The sequence below is a fragment of the Mirounga leonina genome, unplaced genomic scaffold, assembly GCF_011800145.1.
Source record: "Mirounga leonina isolate KUSES-001 unplaced genomic scaffold, KU_Mleo_1.0 Mir_180, whole genome shotgun sequence".
Lineage (NCBI taxonomy): Eukaryota > Metazoa > Chordata > Mammalia > Carnivora > Phocidae > Mirounga > Mirounga leonina.
In genome coordinates, this window is record NW_023270469.1 from 18626716 (window position 1) to 18640389 (window position 13674).

A 13674-nucleotide genomic window follows, 5' to 3' on the forward strand; every position below is an offset into this window, starting at 1 on the left:
CAGGGACAACCAGCTGGGGAAGTCTGAAGTCCATGATTTACCATCCTCTCGGCTGGAAAAGGCCTTGAATTCCCCAGAGGAGAAGCCACGGCAGCAGCCAAGACAGGAAATGAAAAGACAGGTAGTTGTAAAGGATGAGATTTGTGAAGCCTCATTCCACAGGGCTTTCTCACAGACAGGGAGTCAAGGCATCAGGGAGAGGTGGATTCTTAAGTGCTCAGATGGAAGGGCAGGCAGATGGGGTAGGTCAAATCTGATGCTGACCAAGGGCACCTTAGAATTGCTTCCCCAGTTTCCAGAGGCTCAGACAGGGCCCCAGCCCCCTCTCTTCATAGGGACCCCACAGAAAGCAGAAGAAACGGTTCTATTTATTTCCTTTCCCATTCAAATGTACTTCCCATTCCTCACATTTCTCCATAGTGTGCTCAATTTTCTTCAGCTTTTATCACATTTATTTCCCAAACCCATCACAGAAGCTAAGTCATTTCTATTCCCAAGGGCCACCACACACTGGTAATTCAGGGTTAAAAGCTTAGCAGACCACTCACCCTCTGTCCCTCTATTGTCTCACTGGTAAACAGTATTGCTCACAAGCTTGTTAGGTTAGGAAATGTATGGGAAGCACTTAGCCATGTGCCTAACCCGTACCAAGTACTCACTAAATACATGACACTCTCCTCACCAGGCTGTGATTCTACGATGCGCTGCCTAGCCATCCCCCTTTTTTATCCATTTAGGTTATTTCCAGCCTTTCAGTACTATGAAGAGCCCTGTTATAAATACCTGGCAATATTACCTTCCCCATAAGCTTTTGGGGTTATGTTTCCTAAAGTGGACTTACCAAGCTGAGACAAATAACTCTTTGTAAAGGTGTTTCCAGATTATTTTCCCCCCAATTTGTAATGAAGCCACACTAATGACCATTGTCTTCCCTTTCCCACTGTGACACTTTTGGTCAGTGAAGACAGGATGACTAAGTCCACAAGGAGAGGCAAGGTAGTTGTGGGGCTAATACATTTGCTTTTTGAAAAATAATCATAATGAGGACTTCTCATTCAATGTACAGATTCCTTTTCCATGTTCCGTCTTGTCTCCTTAGCAGTTCACTTGTGATGGGATGATGAGAACTAGGAAATACCCAAGTTTCTGGAAAGGCACAACCTAACCAGGATAACTGCTCTGGTATGCCACTGCCCAGAGCCACATTCAACCTTGTGACTCTGAGGCATGAGTCTGGTGTCACATGACTAATCTGTGAAGCTCAGGCATTCATAAATAGTATATTAAAAACATCCTGGACTGAAAACAGGTGTTAGTAAACTGCACTTGAACAGCAATTAAGACAAACCCTACACAGCACTAATTTGTTTGTTTACATATCCTGAAGGGGGTTAAAGAATCAACTCATTGCTGGTGGTATTAAGCCCTAAGCCCCAGCATTTTAGGAAGAACAGTTCCATTTTTCATCTTCCAAGACATACTGTTTGACCTAAGAATGAAGTAAAACAAGATACAAAAACAAGTCTTTTGGTCCTATTCTGCAGTTAGGCCCCATTTTTAGTATCCCTTTTAAGACTTGGAATAATCTGTGCCAGATAACTTAGCTCTTCTGTCGCTTTCCTTAAGTTGAATAACTTAAGAGTCCCCTCCCCATAGCATATTCCCCAAATCTTCAACACTTTTTCCCTTTCACCTTTGTAGCCTCGGGTTGGAGTCCTTTCCAGCCTCCTTCCAACCACCCCACCCCACCCCATCCCACCCCACCCCCAGCTTTCCTCTATTTAGGGGAACAGGTACAGCTTTAGTCCCCTAGACTGTGGGGGACTCTGAATCACAGGAGTCTACTCTGACTTATTAGTTTCAGAAACATCTCACAATAGCACATATTAATCAGCTTGACATGCAACTTTAGTTGTCATTCATAGTTACCTTAAGTCTCTGATTGAAAGCATCAAACAGCAGTTTGATCCCGTCCTGAGTCAGGTTAAGGATGAGGTCATGGCTTAGAGGAGACTGCAAAACAAAAAGTAAAGCACTCTGAACAACTTACTCAACAGCAACTAAAAAACCTTACAAATCTAAATGCAATGCACAGAGATTATGGAAGTGCAGATAGCCCTCCCTCGCCCAACTAACAAACTGTTGTGTGAATGCAGTGTCCTCTGCTTCCAGTCTGAAGCTGCTGCTTCCTAATACTGGATGAAAAGAGCCTCTTTCTTCTAGGCTTTGAGTAATATTACCTGAGGGAAAGGGCCAAGATTATGTGAATATAGAGGCCATTTTCTTTGGAAGGTCCAGAGTCCACATCTATAGCATGGGTTTACCTATCAAACCTACAGAGCAATCAGCGAGGAACAGAGACCAGGTAAAAGAGCCTCTCTAGGACCCAAATTTGTCAGGTAATGTTCAATGCATGACAACTGAACCTATGTCCATTCACTTCCAGGCTGTTTGTGCCATCCACAGGAAATCTATTGTATACTTTGACTGCTTTAAGCCATGTTCCAGGACAAAGAAATACCTTGTACTGTTTATATATGAGATGACACTCTTACTCCTTCCTTTCCTCTCCCCACCATCCCATATCACATGTGCTTCTTTCTGAAAAGCCTAAATCTAAGATCTAAGGAGTCATATTTCTACATTTGCCTCTTCTGAGTCTGGGGGGAGGGGAGTAGCAGCACAAAGCAGTGGACAGAGCCAAGCCTTGAGTACTGGTGAGCTGGTGACCTTAAGTGACTCTCAAAACTTCTATGAGCTCTAGTTTCTTCATGGGAATATCATCATCCCTTCCCTCCAGGGTTGTTGTGGGAACAGAGATAGATCTAGATAGCAGGAGAAAGGGCACCAAGCACAGCACTTAGCATACAGCACTCTTTCATCATGTCTGTATCACTAGCCTGCTTCTGCTCTAATGCAATCAATTCAAGGACTTGCTTGACATCTGAAGCCATTTCATAGCCCTGAACCAAGCTGCCCAACAGAAAAACAAAAACAAAAACAAACCCAACATCCAAAACCCTGTCCCTCCTTTAAACTGGCACATAGCTCTCAAAAGAGTTTAGAAGTTTCTTTATAGAGCCACCCAAGGTAGGCACAGTGAATGACAGAAGTGTGGCTGTCAGAGATAGAGGTGTAGGCTGGAAGGCCAGGTGCCACTGGTGTGGGCCTCCCTGGAAAAATTCTCTCCAGGGGTGCCTGGGTGGCTCACTCGGTTAAGCATCTGCCTTCGGCTCAGGTTATGATCCTAGGGTCCTGGGACAGAGCCCCACATGAGGCTCCCTGTTCAGTGGACAGCCTGCTTCTCCTTCTCCCTCTGCCACTCCCCCTGCTTGTGCTCTCTTGCTCTTTCTGTCAAATAAATAAAATCAAAAAGAAAGAAAGAAAGAAAGAAAGAAAAGAAAGAAAGAAAGAAAGAAAAGAAAGAAAGAAAGAGAAAGAAAGAAAGAGAAAAAGAAAGAAAGAAAGAAAGAAAGAAAGAAAGAAAGAAAGAAAGAAAGAAAGAAAGAAAGAAAAGAAAAGGAAACAAAGAAAAGAAAAGAAAAGAAAAGAAAGAAAAGAAAAATTCTCTCCAAAGAGCCTTCTGGGATTAGCTCGGACTGTCTGTTCCCTTCTACGCCAATAATTTTCACAAGGTAGCAGGCCCAGGTGGCACCATCATGCCTGGCAAACACTAGAAGAAGGAATGCTGTAATTTTCTAGTAGGCCTGTATGAATGTCTAAAACCATTAGGCCTCAAGCAAGATAATACAACAATGAACCCTGACGTTAGGTCACTGATTCTCACCCCAGAACACATTTCTGAGAGGGCTATTACATGGCAGTAAGCAGGATGAAGCAACATTTTAGCATCCTTCAAGATCTTTGCTTGGAGGAGGAATGATGGGAGGATCTGAATTTTCTTACACTCTTCCAAGATCTGATCATTTTTCTCCTGACATGGGTTACAATTCAGGACATAACTAGTCTATTTTCAAAAGCAAGCAAATCCTCACAACCATCATTTTATTAGTATTTTATATCTCCAGAACCAAAGGATATCTGTACTATGTTATGTTTAAGCAGGCCCTTTCAGTGACCCAGAACTATACAGTCCTCCATATGAAACAGTTAGTAAAGCTGTTCGCTCTTAGTTAACACTTTTCCCTCTAAGAAAGATGGGACCTACTTGATATACACATTTAACTTCCAAAGTGTGATATGCTAGAGACAAGAAGATATTTCTGAAACATTTAATGGGGCCAAACTATTCTTCACACTTGATGGGAGCAAGGAGACAGATGGTAAAGGAAGGGAAGGAGGGCAGAGGAGGACAGGACCCAATTTAAGAAGCATTACATCAGAATTCTGAGAGACCACCTCCTCTTGATCCTCATCAAAAGGTTATTCTATTCTAGGGCACCTGGCTGGCTCAGTCAGAGGAGCATGTGACTGTTGATTTTGGGGTTGTGGGTTTGAGCCCCACACTGGGTGTAGAGATTACTTAAAATAAATAAATAAAATTAAAAAAAAAAGATTTTTCTATTACAAGGAAACTATATCCACATTACAGAAGGAGAACCAGACTGGTTGCATGTAGATACATGCAGCATTATATGATAGGGGTTAATTCCTTGCACAACTGACCAAAAGTTGCATGGCTAAGAAATAGGAAGAGCAAGGATCCGAACCAAGGTTTGGACTCAAAAACCCATGTTTTCCAACTGATTCCAGTTGCTTAGAAGATATCAGGGGAAATGAGCTTAATGCTAAAACTACTATGTGTACCTAAAGATTGCAACAACAGACAACAAAAGTAGTGAAATAAGAAATAAACTTCATTCTTAAAAACCGGTTAAGCCTATTTTCAAATGTATCTAATTTTGGGGTGCCCAAATCTGATTTAACTGAATATGCAGGAGCTATAAGCTCAAGAAGCAAGCCCATTATCCCTGTTTGGATGGTTGCTAATCGTCATGAGTAATTCCCTTATGGTTTAACACTGAAAGTCAGAGTAGGTTAGGGATCATCCGAGTACGACAAAGAGGAAAAGTCACCATCCGTCACTTTATAAATGAGAAAACACTTTGACACTGTGGCTCAAGGAATCCCCTGGCCCACTCTTAGAAGTCCCTTTTTGTGTGGTAGGCACCACAAGAATATCTAAGCACTTGCAGAGATGATGCATTCCCTGTCTCAGGAAGACCCTTCACATAGGGTCTCTCTCACTGGGCTGGAAGGGGAGTATTGTACTGCAGAGTTTAATGTCTGGACATACATGAGAGGCTCAACCCTGGCACTAGGCCAAACTAGAAAGCCTCACAGAAATCTCACTCACCTCTAATCCACAACATTTTTTTTTAAGATTTTATTTATTTATTTGACAGAGACACACACAGCAAGAGAGGGAACACAAGCAGGGGGAGGGGGAGAGGGAGAAGCAGGCCCCCCGCCGAGCAGGGAGTCTGCTTCTCCCTCTGACCCTCCCCCCTCTCATGTGCTCTCTGTCTCTCTCATTCTCTCTGTCTCAAATAAATAAATAAAATCTTTAAAAAAAAATAAATAAATAAACTGTCATTTGCTTTAGGATCTGAAACTAATTGGAACAAAGGGAACTAAAATCATCAAAACAGTACGTAGAAAGTCTCAGAAAAGCGAGTGAGGACATGCAGTAGCATGTATAGGCTCAAAACTATTTACTCCCTGGGGTGCCTGGGTAGCTCAGTGGGTTAAGCGTCTGCCTTCAGCTCAGGCCATGATCCCAGGGTCCTGGGATCGAGCCCCGCATCGGGCTCCCTCCTCAGTGGGGAGCCTGCTTCTCCCTCTGCCACTCCCCCTGCTTGTGCTCTGTCGAATAAATAAAATATAAAAAAACCAAACAGCCAAAACCAAAACAAAACAATACAGAATCTATTTATTCCCTGAGGTTTGTGACACATAGGGCACCATAAAGGCTGCTCCACACAGCAACACATGGTCTGTGTCGCAGAAGAATCACAGGTTTCAGAGAGTTCAGTAGAAGGTAGGTTGCATTTTTAGAGAGATAAAGAATCCTATTTCTAAAAGCCCATAAAAAATAGTCTCTAACTTTACATATAAAACCAAACACAAAAAATCTTGATGTTCAGAAAGTACTCTGGTGTAACATATATATTCTTTCTGGAAATGGGAAAGGTCTTTGTAGATACATGCAACATTATATGATAGGGGTTAATTCCTGGCACAACTGACCAACATTTAATAGAGACCACGACAAATCAGACCAAAAAAAAAAAAATAAAGAGCAAAATATGAACTATGTCCATTAATTTGGAGCCAATTATTTTGACGTATGATCTCATGTATCAGATCATTCTCATTAAAGTAGTGAGCTATACCTGCTTCTTTTCAAGTCTGGAGTGCTCTGCTGGCTAGAAATTTGCACGGCAACAACTCTGAACACAAACCAATCAACAAAGCAGAAAAGACTATTTTAAATGAAAAAGTGCAAGGCAAGCACCCTAGAAGACAAGATAGTCCCTGAGGTGACCTCCCAATGAAATATCCCTGTCTAAGTACCAGTAGATAAGTCAAACACATCAAAAAACAAGTTCAGTTATTAGTGCTCTTCCAAACCTGGCAGCACTAGATTATCAAGACGAAGTTTCAGAATCAAAGAAAATGTACTTGGTGACTGACCAGTGCTAGAGATTCTCCCATTCAAACACAATGACCAAGCAATCCCTGCCAGTGTGTCTCTCCCAGAGCATCAACCTCTGGATGTGACTCAACGATGAGGAATGCTATTTCAGTAAACAAAGCAGCTACCACTCACCTGTTCACTGTAGAGAACCTGGACATTTTTGATGATGCGACAGTGCTTCTGAAGAATGGCTACTGCCTGAGCCAGAGGCATTCCTGAAATAAAGCAAGGACACCTGTGTGGTTACTTGGGCTATCCATTTCCTGACATCTATCTTCATACTAGGCATTAGACCGTGCAGTAAAGCCTGGGGTGGGAGGCGGGGGCCACTAAGGTCTATAAACATATAAGTAAATAAAAATTCAGTAGCAGCAAGAGCTAGAATAAAGTTAGCAGCAAGCACTAAGGGAACAACTGGATTGTATAAGGGGAGGGAGTGAATATATAAAAGAGATTCCTGGGAATGAGAACTACTGTCCTGATCCCAAGCAGGAAAAGGGCTCACAGAAGGCAAAGTCAGCATGAACCAAAGAACAGTGAGAAAAGCACTGACTGCATGACTGGATCTGGAGACCAGGTTCTGGTTCTCACTCTGCCATGAATTACGTATTACCTAGGGCAGGTTCCTTCCTCTCTTTCTTTCTGGCATGTCTCCTCATCTTTCAAATGAGAGTCTGCAGGAGCACATGACTTGTAAGGGCTCATTTAAAAAGTCAAAAATCACACATCTGGGCACCTGGGTGGTTCAGCTGGTTAAGCGACTGCTTTCGGCTCAGTTCATGATCCTGGAGTCCCAGGATCGAGTCCCGCATCAGGCTCCCTGCTCGGTAGGGAGTCTGCTTTTCTCTCTGGTCCTCCCCCCTCTCATGCTCTTTCATTCTCTCTCTCTCAAATAAATAAAAATAAAATCTAAAAAAAAAAATCACACATCTACCAGAACCAACTTACTTTACTAAGAATTTCACTGGATCCTTACTTACCAAACCACAAATCCTCTAAGTCTTAATACTTGATCTTTGAACTCATGGCCCATTATAAACTAATTTATATATGTCCCCAATTTAAGAAATCCAAATCCCAACAATATCTCTAAGATCCCAGGGACTACCAAAAAGTATGTTTTCAGAGTCCATTATATTTCAAACAAGAAGAAACTCACAGAGAGACAATCCAAAACAAAGTCCCAGACAAAATCCCAAATCAAAGACTCACAGCTTTATGACTCCAAGGGCAATGTTGTATTATTCACCACTCTCTGGATCCCCAGCACCCAGTACAGGGTTGACCACATAGTGGCTGTTGAATATTTATTCAGCCAAGCTGATGGGTAATGGAGTAGGTAGTAAGAGAAAGGGAGAAGGAGGGACCACCATATGACCTCAAGTAAGCACAGTGGCTCACATTCAAGATCACTTTACCTCTGATTCTAGGAGAGATGTGCAGAAAAGAGTTTACACACAAATAACAGAAGGTTATAAAAACACATGGTCTATCTACATTTAAACAATGATCTAACCTTGCCTTCATTTGATGGTCCATTCTACAGTTTGAAGAAAGTTGGAGGAAACCAGACCTTAACACAAGGCACTTTCCCGCCTTCTATAACATAGGGCCTGGTACATAGTAAGGCTTAATAAATGTTTGTTGAGAATATGAACAAATTGGACGCATCACTCAGCTTTGCCATTCCTGAAATGGAGGAGCATCTGTGCTGTCTCTCCCCAAAACAATGGGCAAACATCCATGTGTTAGGTGCTGAGAAACAGAAGGCCACATGGCTTCTCTGACCCACATGGCATAAATCAGTTTCTCAAGGAAGGATTCTTCTCCACTTAACCACATCAAATCCCTGGCCTTGGAATCTTCGGGTCCTCAGGTCCTGAGTCACCTGGGGAGGAACCCACCTGGAGGAGACAAAGCAGCTACAACGATCAGTTGTCACACAGCTGCTGATAAAGGCAGGCTACAAAAGTCCTCTAAAGGGAACCAACCATATGTATGGCAAAGAAACTAGAGCACTGTCCCAGTTCTAACAGAGCTACCTAGCCCCAAAAAGGGTACAGACTGTATGTCAGCCTTCTAAACTGTACACATCTTATGTCTTATAGATCTCATCATTTATCTGCTTATAACCCTCCAAGAGTTTCCCATTACAGGGCAATAAATCTCAAAACAACAAGCCATCACCTAAAGTCCCTGAATATTCTGGATCTTGTCTACCTCCATCTTTCTTTCCACTGCTCATCATGCCTCCCTTTGTTCCCAGCACATGTCAAACTCCTTCCTCCTTTAGGCCTCTGTGCTAGCTCAGACTCTGCTGGAATGTTCCTCCCATAGTTGGTTTCTTCTCATTCTTCAGGTCTTACTCACATCTCACTTCCCCAACTGCCTTATCTAATAAAGCCTCCCATCCAGTTTACTTATCTGTTAGTCTCCTCTAAACCTCGAGGACAGAAACATTATCTGTCTTACTGCTGCATCCCCAGCACCCAATCACTGTGCCTGGCACAATAGTAGGTGGTCCTATGTATCTGTTGGGCTCTGATGGAGTGAAACAAAGCAATTATGGGACACGTAAATCCTGTACCATAGACCCCGGTGACCACACTCTCACTCTGAGCACTCTCATCCTGTCTCTACTAACATCACTCTTTCCTGCTGTTCCTCTAACTTGCCAGGTCTCTATGATGGGCAACATTTCCTTCTGCCCATTCCTCATTCACTCATCCAACCAACCACCTAGTTTCTCACATCTCAATCTCTTTTCTGTATAAACCTAAAGGCAAATAAAAAGTTGACAGATTGTAACAGTGACTTTTTCATCTTCTTTTCAATCTGAGTTCTCTTTTGTATTTTGGGTCTCAATACCTCTAACATCTACCCAGTCACCTCTAGATTCCTTCTCCACCTCCCCAAATCTAGTCTCTAACTTTCTTCCTAAACCCATGTCCACAACACACTTCACTAATCTTCACTTCACCCTCTTTTCCATTGGACCCCAAACTCCTTAGTAGTGTCCCAGGCAGTTACCACCAAAGAGTATTGGGAATTTGGAGAACCCATTTTCTTCTTCCATTAGTATATCACGCTCTAATTAGAATACCAAACTGCTTATAGTTCCCTACACACACAATCTTTCCCATTGTTTTGTTTTGTTTTGAATTTGACTGGAAGATTTGTATCTATAGAGACACTGTAGAAGACAAATCTGGCAGATTTCTGATAGGGCTTTCCTGGTGCTCACTGGCTCCAGGAATGGTACTGACTACTGCAGGTAGATAGAAAGCCCTCCCTGAGTCTCGAGTCTTTTCTCCCCTCCAAAGCACCCTATACAGCCTCTACCTCATTTTAATATAATGAACTATTTCTATAACCCTTCCCTCACACTAAACTCTTCAGGGTATATGACCATTTCTTATTCAATTTTTGATGTTTGTTTTTTTCTAGATTTTATTTATTTGACATAGAGATATAGCGAGAGAGGGCACACAAGCAGGGGGAGTGGGAGAGGGAGAAGCAGGCTTCCCGCGGAGCAGGGAGCCCAATGTGGGGTTCGATCCCAGGGTCCTGGGACCATGACCCGAGCCGAAGGCAGATGCCTAACGACTGAGCCACCCAGGGGCCCCCAATTTTTGATGTTTGTAAGCAGAGTCCACAAAGGTTTATACGCTGCCTTAAACGGAGTGAGGCTTCAGTTTATAACAATTCAGATACATGCCTCCACACCAATACATTCTCCAAGCCTTACTGAAAACATTTCAAGTTTGTACTGCCTTTATTCCACCACTAGTCAAGCCATCAGTGGGATTCTCAGAGCTTCCTCTTTGCCTAGGTTTTCCTGTCAGTGTTGTTGGCATTTCCCTCATCTCCCAACATGACACAAAGGTCAGGAAGGAAGCCAAGAAGCTGGATGCAGCTCCCCACTGTGATGCCAGGCAGATGATGGCAAGGGCTAGATGCATCTGCATTTGCAGATTCCAGAAAGAACAGAGACAAAGCTGAGCCAATCCTCAGAAGGGCAGAGCAGTGGGAAGCAGGAATTCCCTGTTCAGGTACCTACTTTTATCATCTCTACCTTTCTGAGCCTGCTCCTCATGTGGCAAATGGAGATTACCTTACAGGGTTGTGGTGACTTTAGTTAAGCATTGCCTAGTTCTCTAGCCTAGGAATGTAATTCTAAAGCATAGATCCACTTCTTAGATCTATCCCTACCTATCAGCCCCAATTTCAGCTTACATGTGTTGAGGGTTGGGGAGAAGACTGAGAGAGAAGAAAAAAATCTTTTTCTTTCTTTTTTTTTAAAAGGCTTAAGGAAATTAAAATAACTGTCATCTTTCAGGCAGACACGCTTTAAAACCGCAGATTTTTTTTTTTTAAAGATTTTAAGTAATCTCTACACCCAAAGTGGAGCTTGAACCTACAACCCTGAGATCAAGAGTCACATGCTTTACCAACAGAACCAGGCTGATTTTTAAGACCCACCAGAGAATCATCAAGGCCAAGCCACCTCTATGAGGCTTCCCTCAAAGTTCAATTCTGGGCCACTGTACAGAAATGCCCTTTTCACTGTTGTTGCCATTTAGATATTTAGACAGTTTGAAAGAACTACCCAAACCCTTGATTCCTGGAAACTGGCAAAGTTAGGAATGGGGGTTAAGGTATCTAAACAACAGGTGACAGAAGAAGCCTTGCTCTTCCACCCAGCTTTTTTGGGAAATCCTGGTCTCAACTGACATTCTTTTTATTTTTATTTTTAAGTAAACTCTACCCCCAATGTGGGGCTGGAACTCCCAACTCCCGAGATCAAGAGTTGCATGCTCTACCGACTAAGCCAGCCACCCACCCCTCAAATGACATTCTAATCACTACTTTTGGCCAAGAGACTGTACCACCGAGATTCACAAACTACATGCATGCACCATCAAGCAGTTTGAAGTTATGGTTGTGGTTCTCTCTCTGCCCTGTGAAGTACTGGTATGAGAAGCTGTGTGTAGGGGAGGTTCTTTCTTCAATAGAAGGCAAACAGCATCAGCATATGAATGGGTCTGAAGGCAAATGTATTACTGGCCTCCCAATCAAGCTCTTGGTGCTTCACAAGAGGCCAAAGTGTTTCATACCAGCTAAAATTTTGGGAAGAACTCTGCAGGAGTGGTGTAAGTTATGAGAGAAACTGGCTAAGACCTCTCTATAAAACTGGCTCCTATAACCCAGAGGCTTGTAGTTCAGTTAGTTCATGGAGACACTTAGCACCAGCAGGGTCCTACCAGCATCTATTGTGCAGTTTCTCATCTAGCCTGTCTCCACTGACAAGAGTCTTCCAGATTCAAGGATGAGTTAATAGCCCAAAGGAGCAGGTCACTCAGTCCAGTAGCCCAAATTAGTGGGACAAAAGCTGAAGTCTGCACAAAGAGCACCAACATCTGCTCCACACCCCCTTTTCCTAGTGCTGGGTAAGTGTAAACATACACTGGAGTCACTGAATGCACATACTTGTATATATAAAGGTAGTGACGTTGGGAATAGTTAATACTGGGCCAAAACCCCCAAAAAGGCCAAACTGCATTTTATACAAACTAAATGTTACTCTCCCTGAACTCTTATTTCATTAAACCTTCAACTCTCTCTGCTAAGGTCTGGGTTTAGGATTACACCACACATCGACCACACTGAAAAGGAGAAGGAAACAAGTAACAAGTTCCTTTAATGCACAAACTCTTCTTACCTCCCTTGACTAGATCCCTAACATGTGATTATGGGATCTGACCCTAGCTTTCCCCTACGGACAAGGCAACCTACAGCCCAGAAAAGCAAAAAGAGACGTACTACTGTGGCGTTTAAGGGTGTCAGTCACTTCTTAGCTATTACGTCTGTAAAATGGAAATAGAAAAAACAACAGTACGGACCCTCAAACCCCAAGGAGGCATACTTGAGATAATTACGCAAAGAAGCAAGGTCTAGCCTTGAGTAAGTGTTTGGGGCGTGTCAGCCATTGTTGTTATTATTACTACTGTACCACTGCCCCAGAAGGAGCCCTGCTGAGGCGTGAGGCGAGGGCGTCAAGGTCAGGACCAGCGACAGACTAGCGAGTCTGGCCGGTAGAAACGGGTAACTTAGTGCCTGGAGCCCAAAGAGCCAAGAGGACGGAAGAGGCGAGGACCCGCGGGCGCAGGGGAATAAGGGGCAGAGACCAGAGGCAGGAAAGGCCTGGAGGTAAGAAGCAGGGTAAGGTTCTGCGGTAGGATCCCACACTCACCCAGGGTGAATTCCCATTGCTCGTTCCCCAAAGAGCGTTCCGGCACCACCTCCAGATCCAGCATTGGTTCAGCTCGCCGGGCCGGGGCGGCCTCCCTGCAGCAACGCAGACGGGACCGAAGCTGGGGAAACAAAGCAGCGACTGACCTGCCGTCCCCGCTGGCCCGGCTCTCCACCTACTCCTCGGCCGCCGGCGGCACCAGCCCAAAAACACACCTCAGGTCAGCAGAGCTCAGCTCAGCTCACCTCACCGGCAAAACCCTCGGCGGCAGGGGCAGCGGCGGCAGCCGGAGCGTCTGCAGCAAAATTGGCGTGCGGGGTCGTAAAGCGTGGCGGGGGCGGGGCGAAGGCGGGATATCAATCGCAGGTTGGGGGGGGGAAGGAGCCCAAAGAGGAGTCGCGCACGCGCAAAATGGTGTGAAAGTCGAGGCGAAGGCTGAGGGAAATCAGACTGTACCGCTGGGAAGGGTGGGCGCTGGTGGAACGGGACCTCCGTACTCCACGAATCACCACATTTGCACACCCCACTGCACACGTTTCACATCTCTACACAAGGATGTGCACACCACGCAACACACAAATGTGACGTGTTCTACAAATCCGTCAGCCCTCTACACGTACGTACGCCCCCTCACATTCACTGGGTGCAAAAGGCGAGTTCCGAGGGTGCAACGTCTGAGGCCCAGCGGGGAGGGAGTACACCGACGTTCAAGTGAGTGCGGAATGTGCTCGAGTGTTTGCGTAGGGACAGTGGGGAGTTG

At 44.3% G+C, this 13674-nt stretch overlaps 1 protein-coding gene across 4 annotated transcripts in view; it reads right to left on the bottom strand.

Annotated features, from left to right (window-relative positions):
* Positions 1–13220, bottom strand: part of CUNH16orf70 (chromosome unknown C16orf70 homolog) — a 29741-nt gene extending 16521 nt beyond the window's left edge. Inside the window, exons 1-4 of one of the 4 annotated variants that reach the window (XM_035025030.1) lie at positions 13130–13220; positions 12915–13035; positions 6794–6876; positions 1930–2013 (exon numbers count right to left, since the gene is read on the bottom strand). In XM_035025030.1, coding sequence (XP_034880921.1) covers positions 1930–2013; positions 6794–6876; positions 12915–12978 — 231 coding nt within the window. In that variant the 5' untranslated portion in view covers positions 12979–13035; positions 13130–13220. Of the gene's footprint in view, positions 1–1929; positions 2014–6793; positions 6877–12914 lie in introns of those variants that run through there. The other 3 variants (XM_035025031.1, XM_035025032.1, XM_035025033.1) reach the window with 3 other exon arrangements.
* Between the last annotated feature and the right edge of the window lie 454 nt (positions 13221–13674).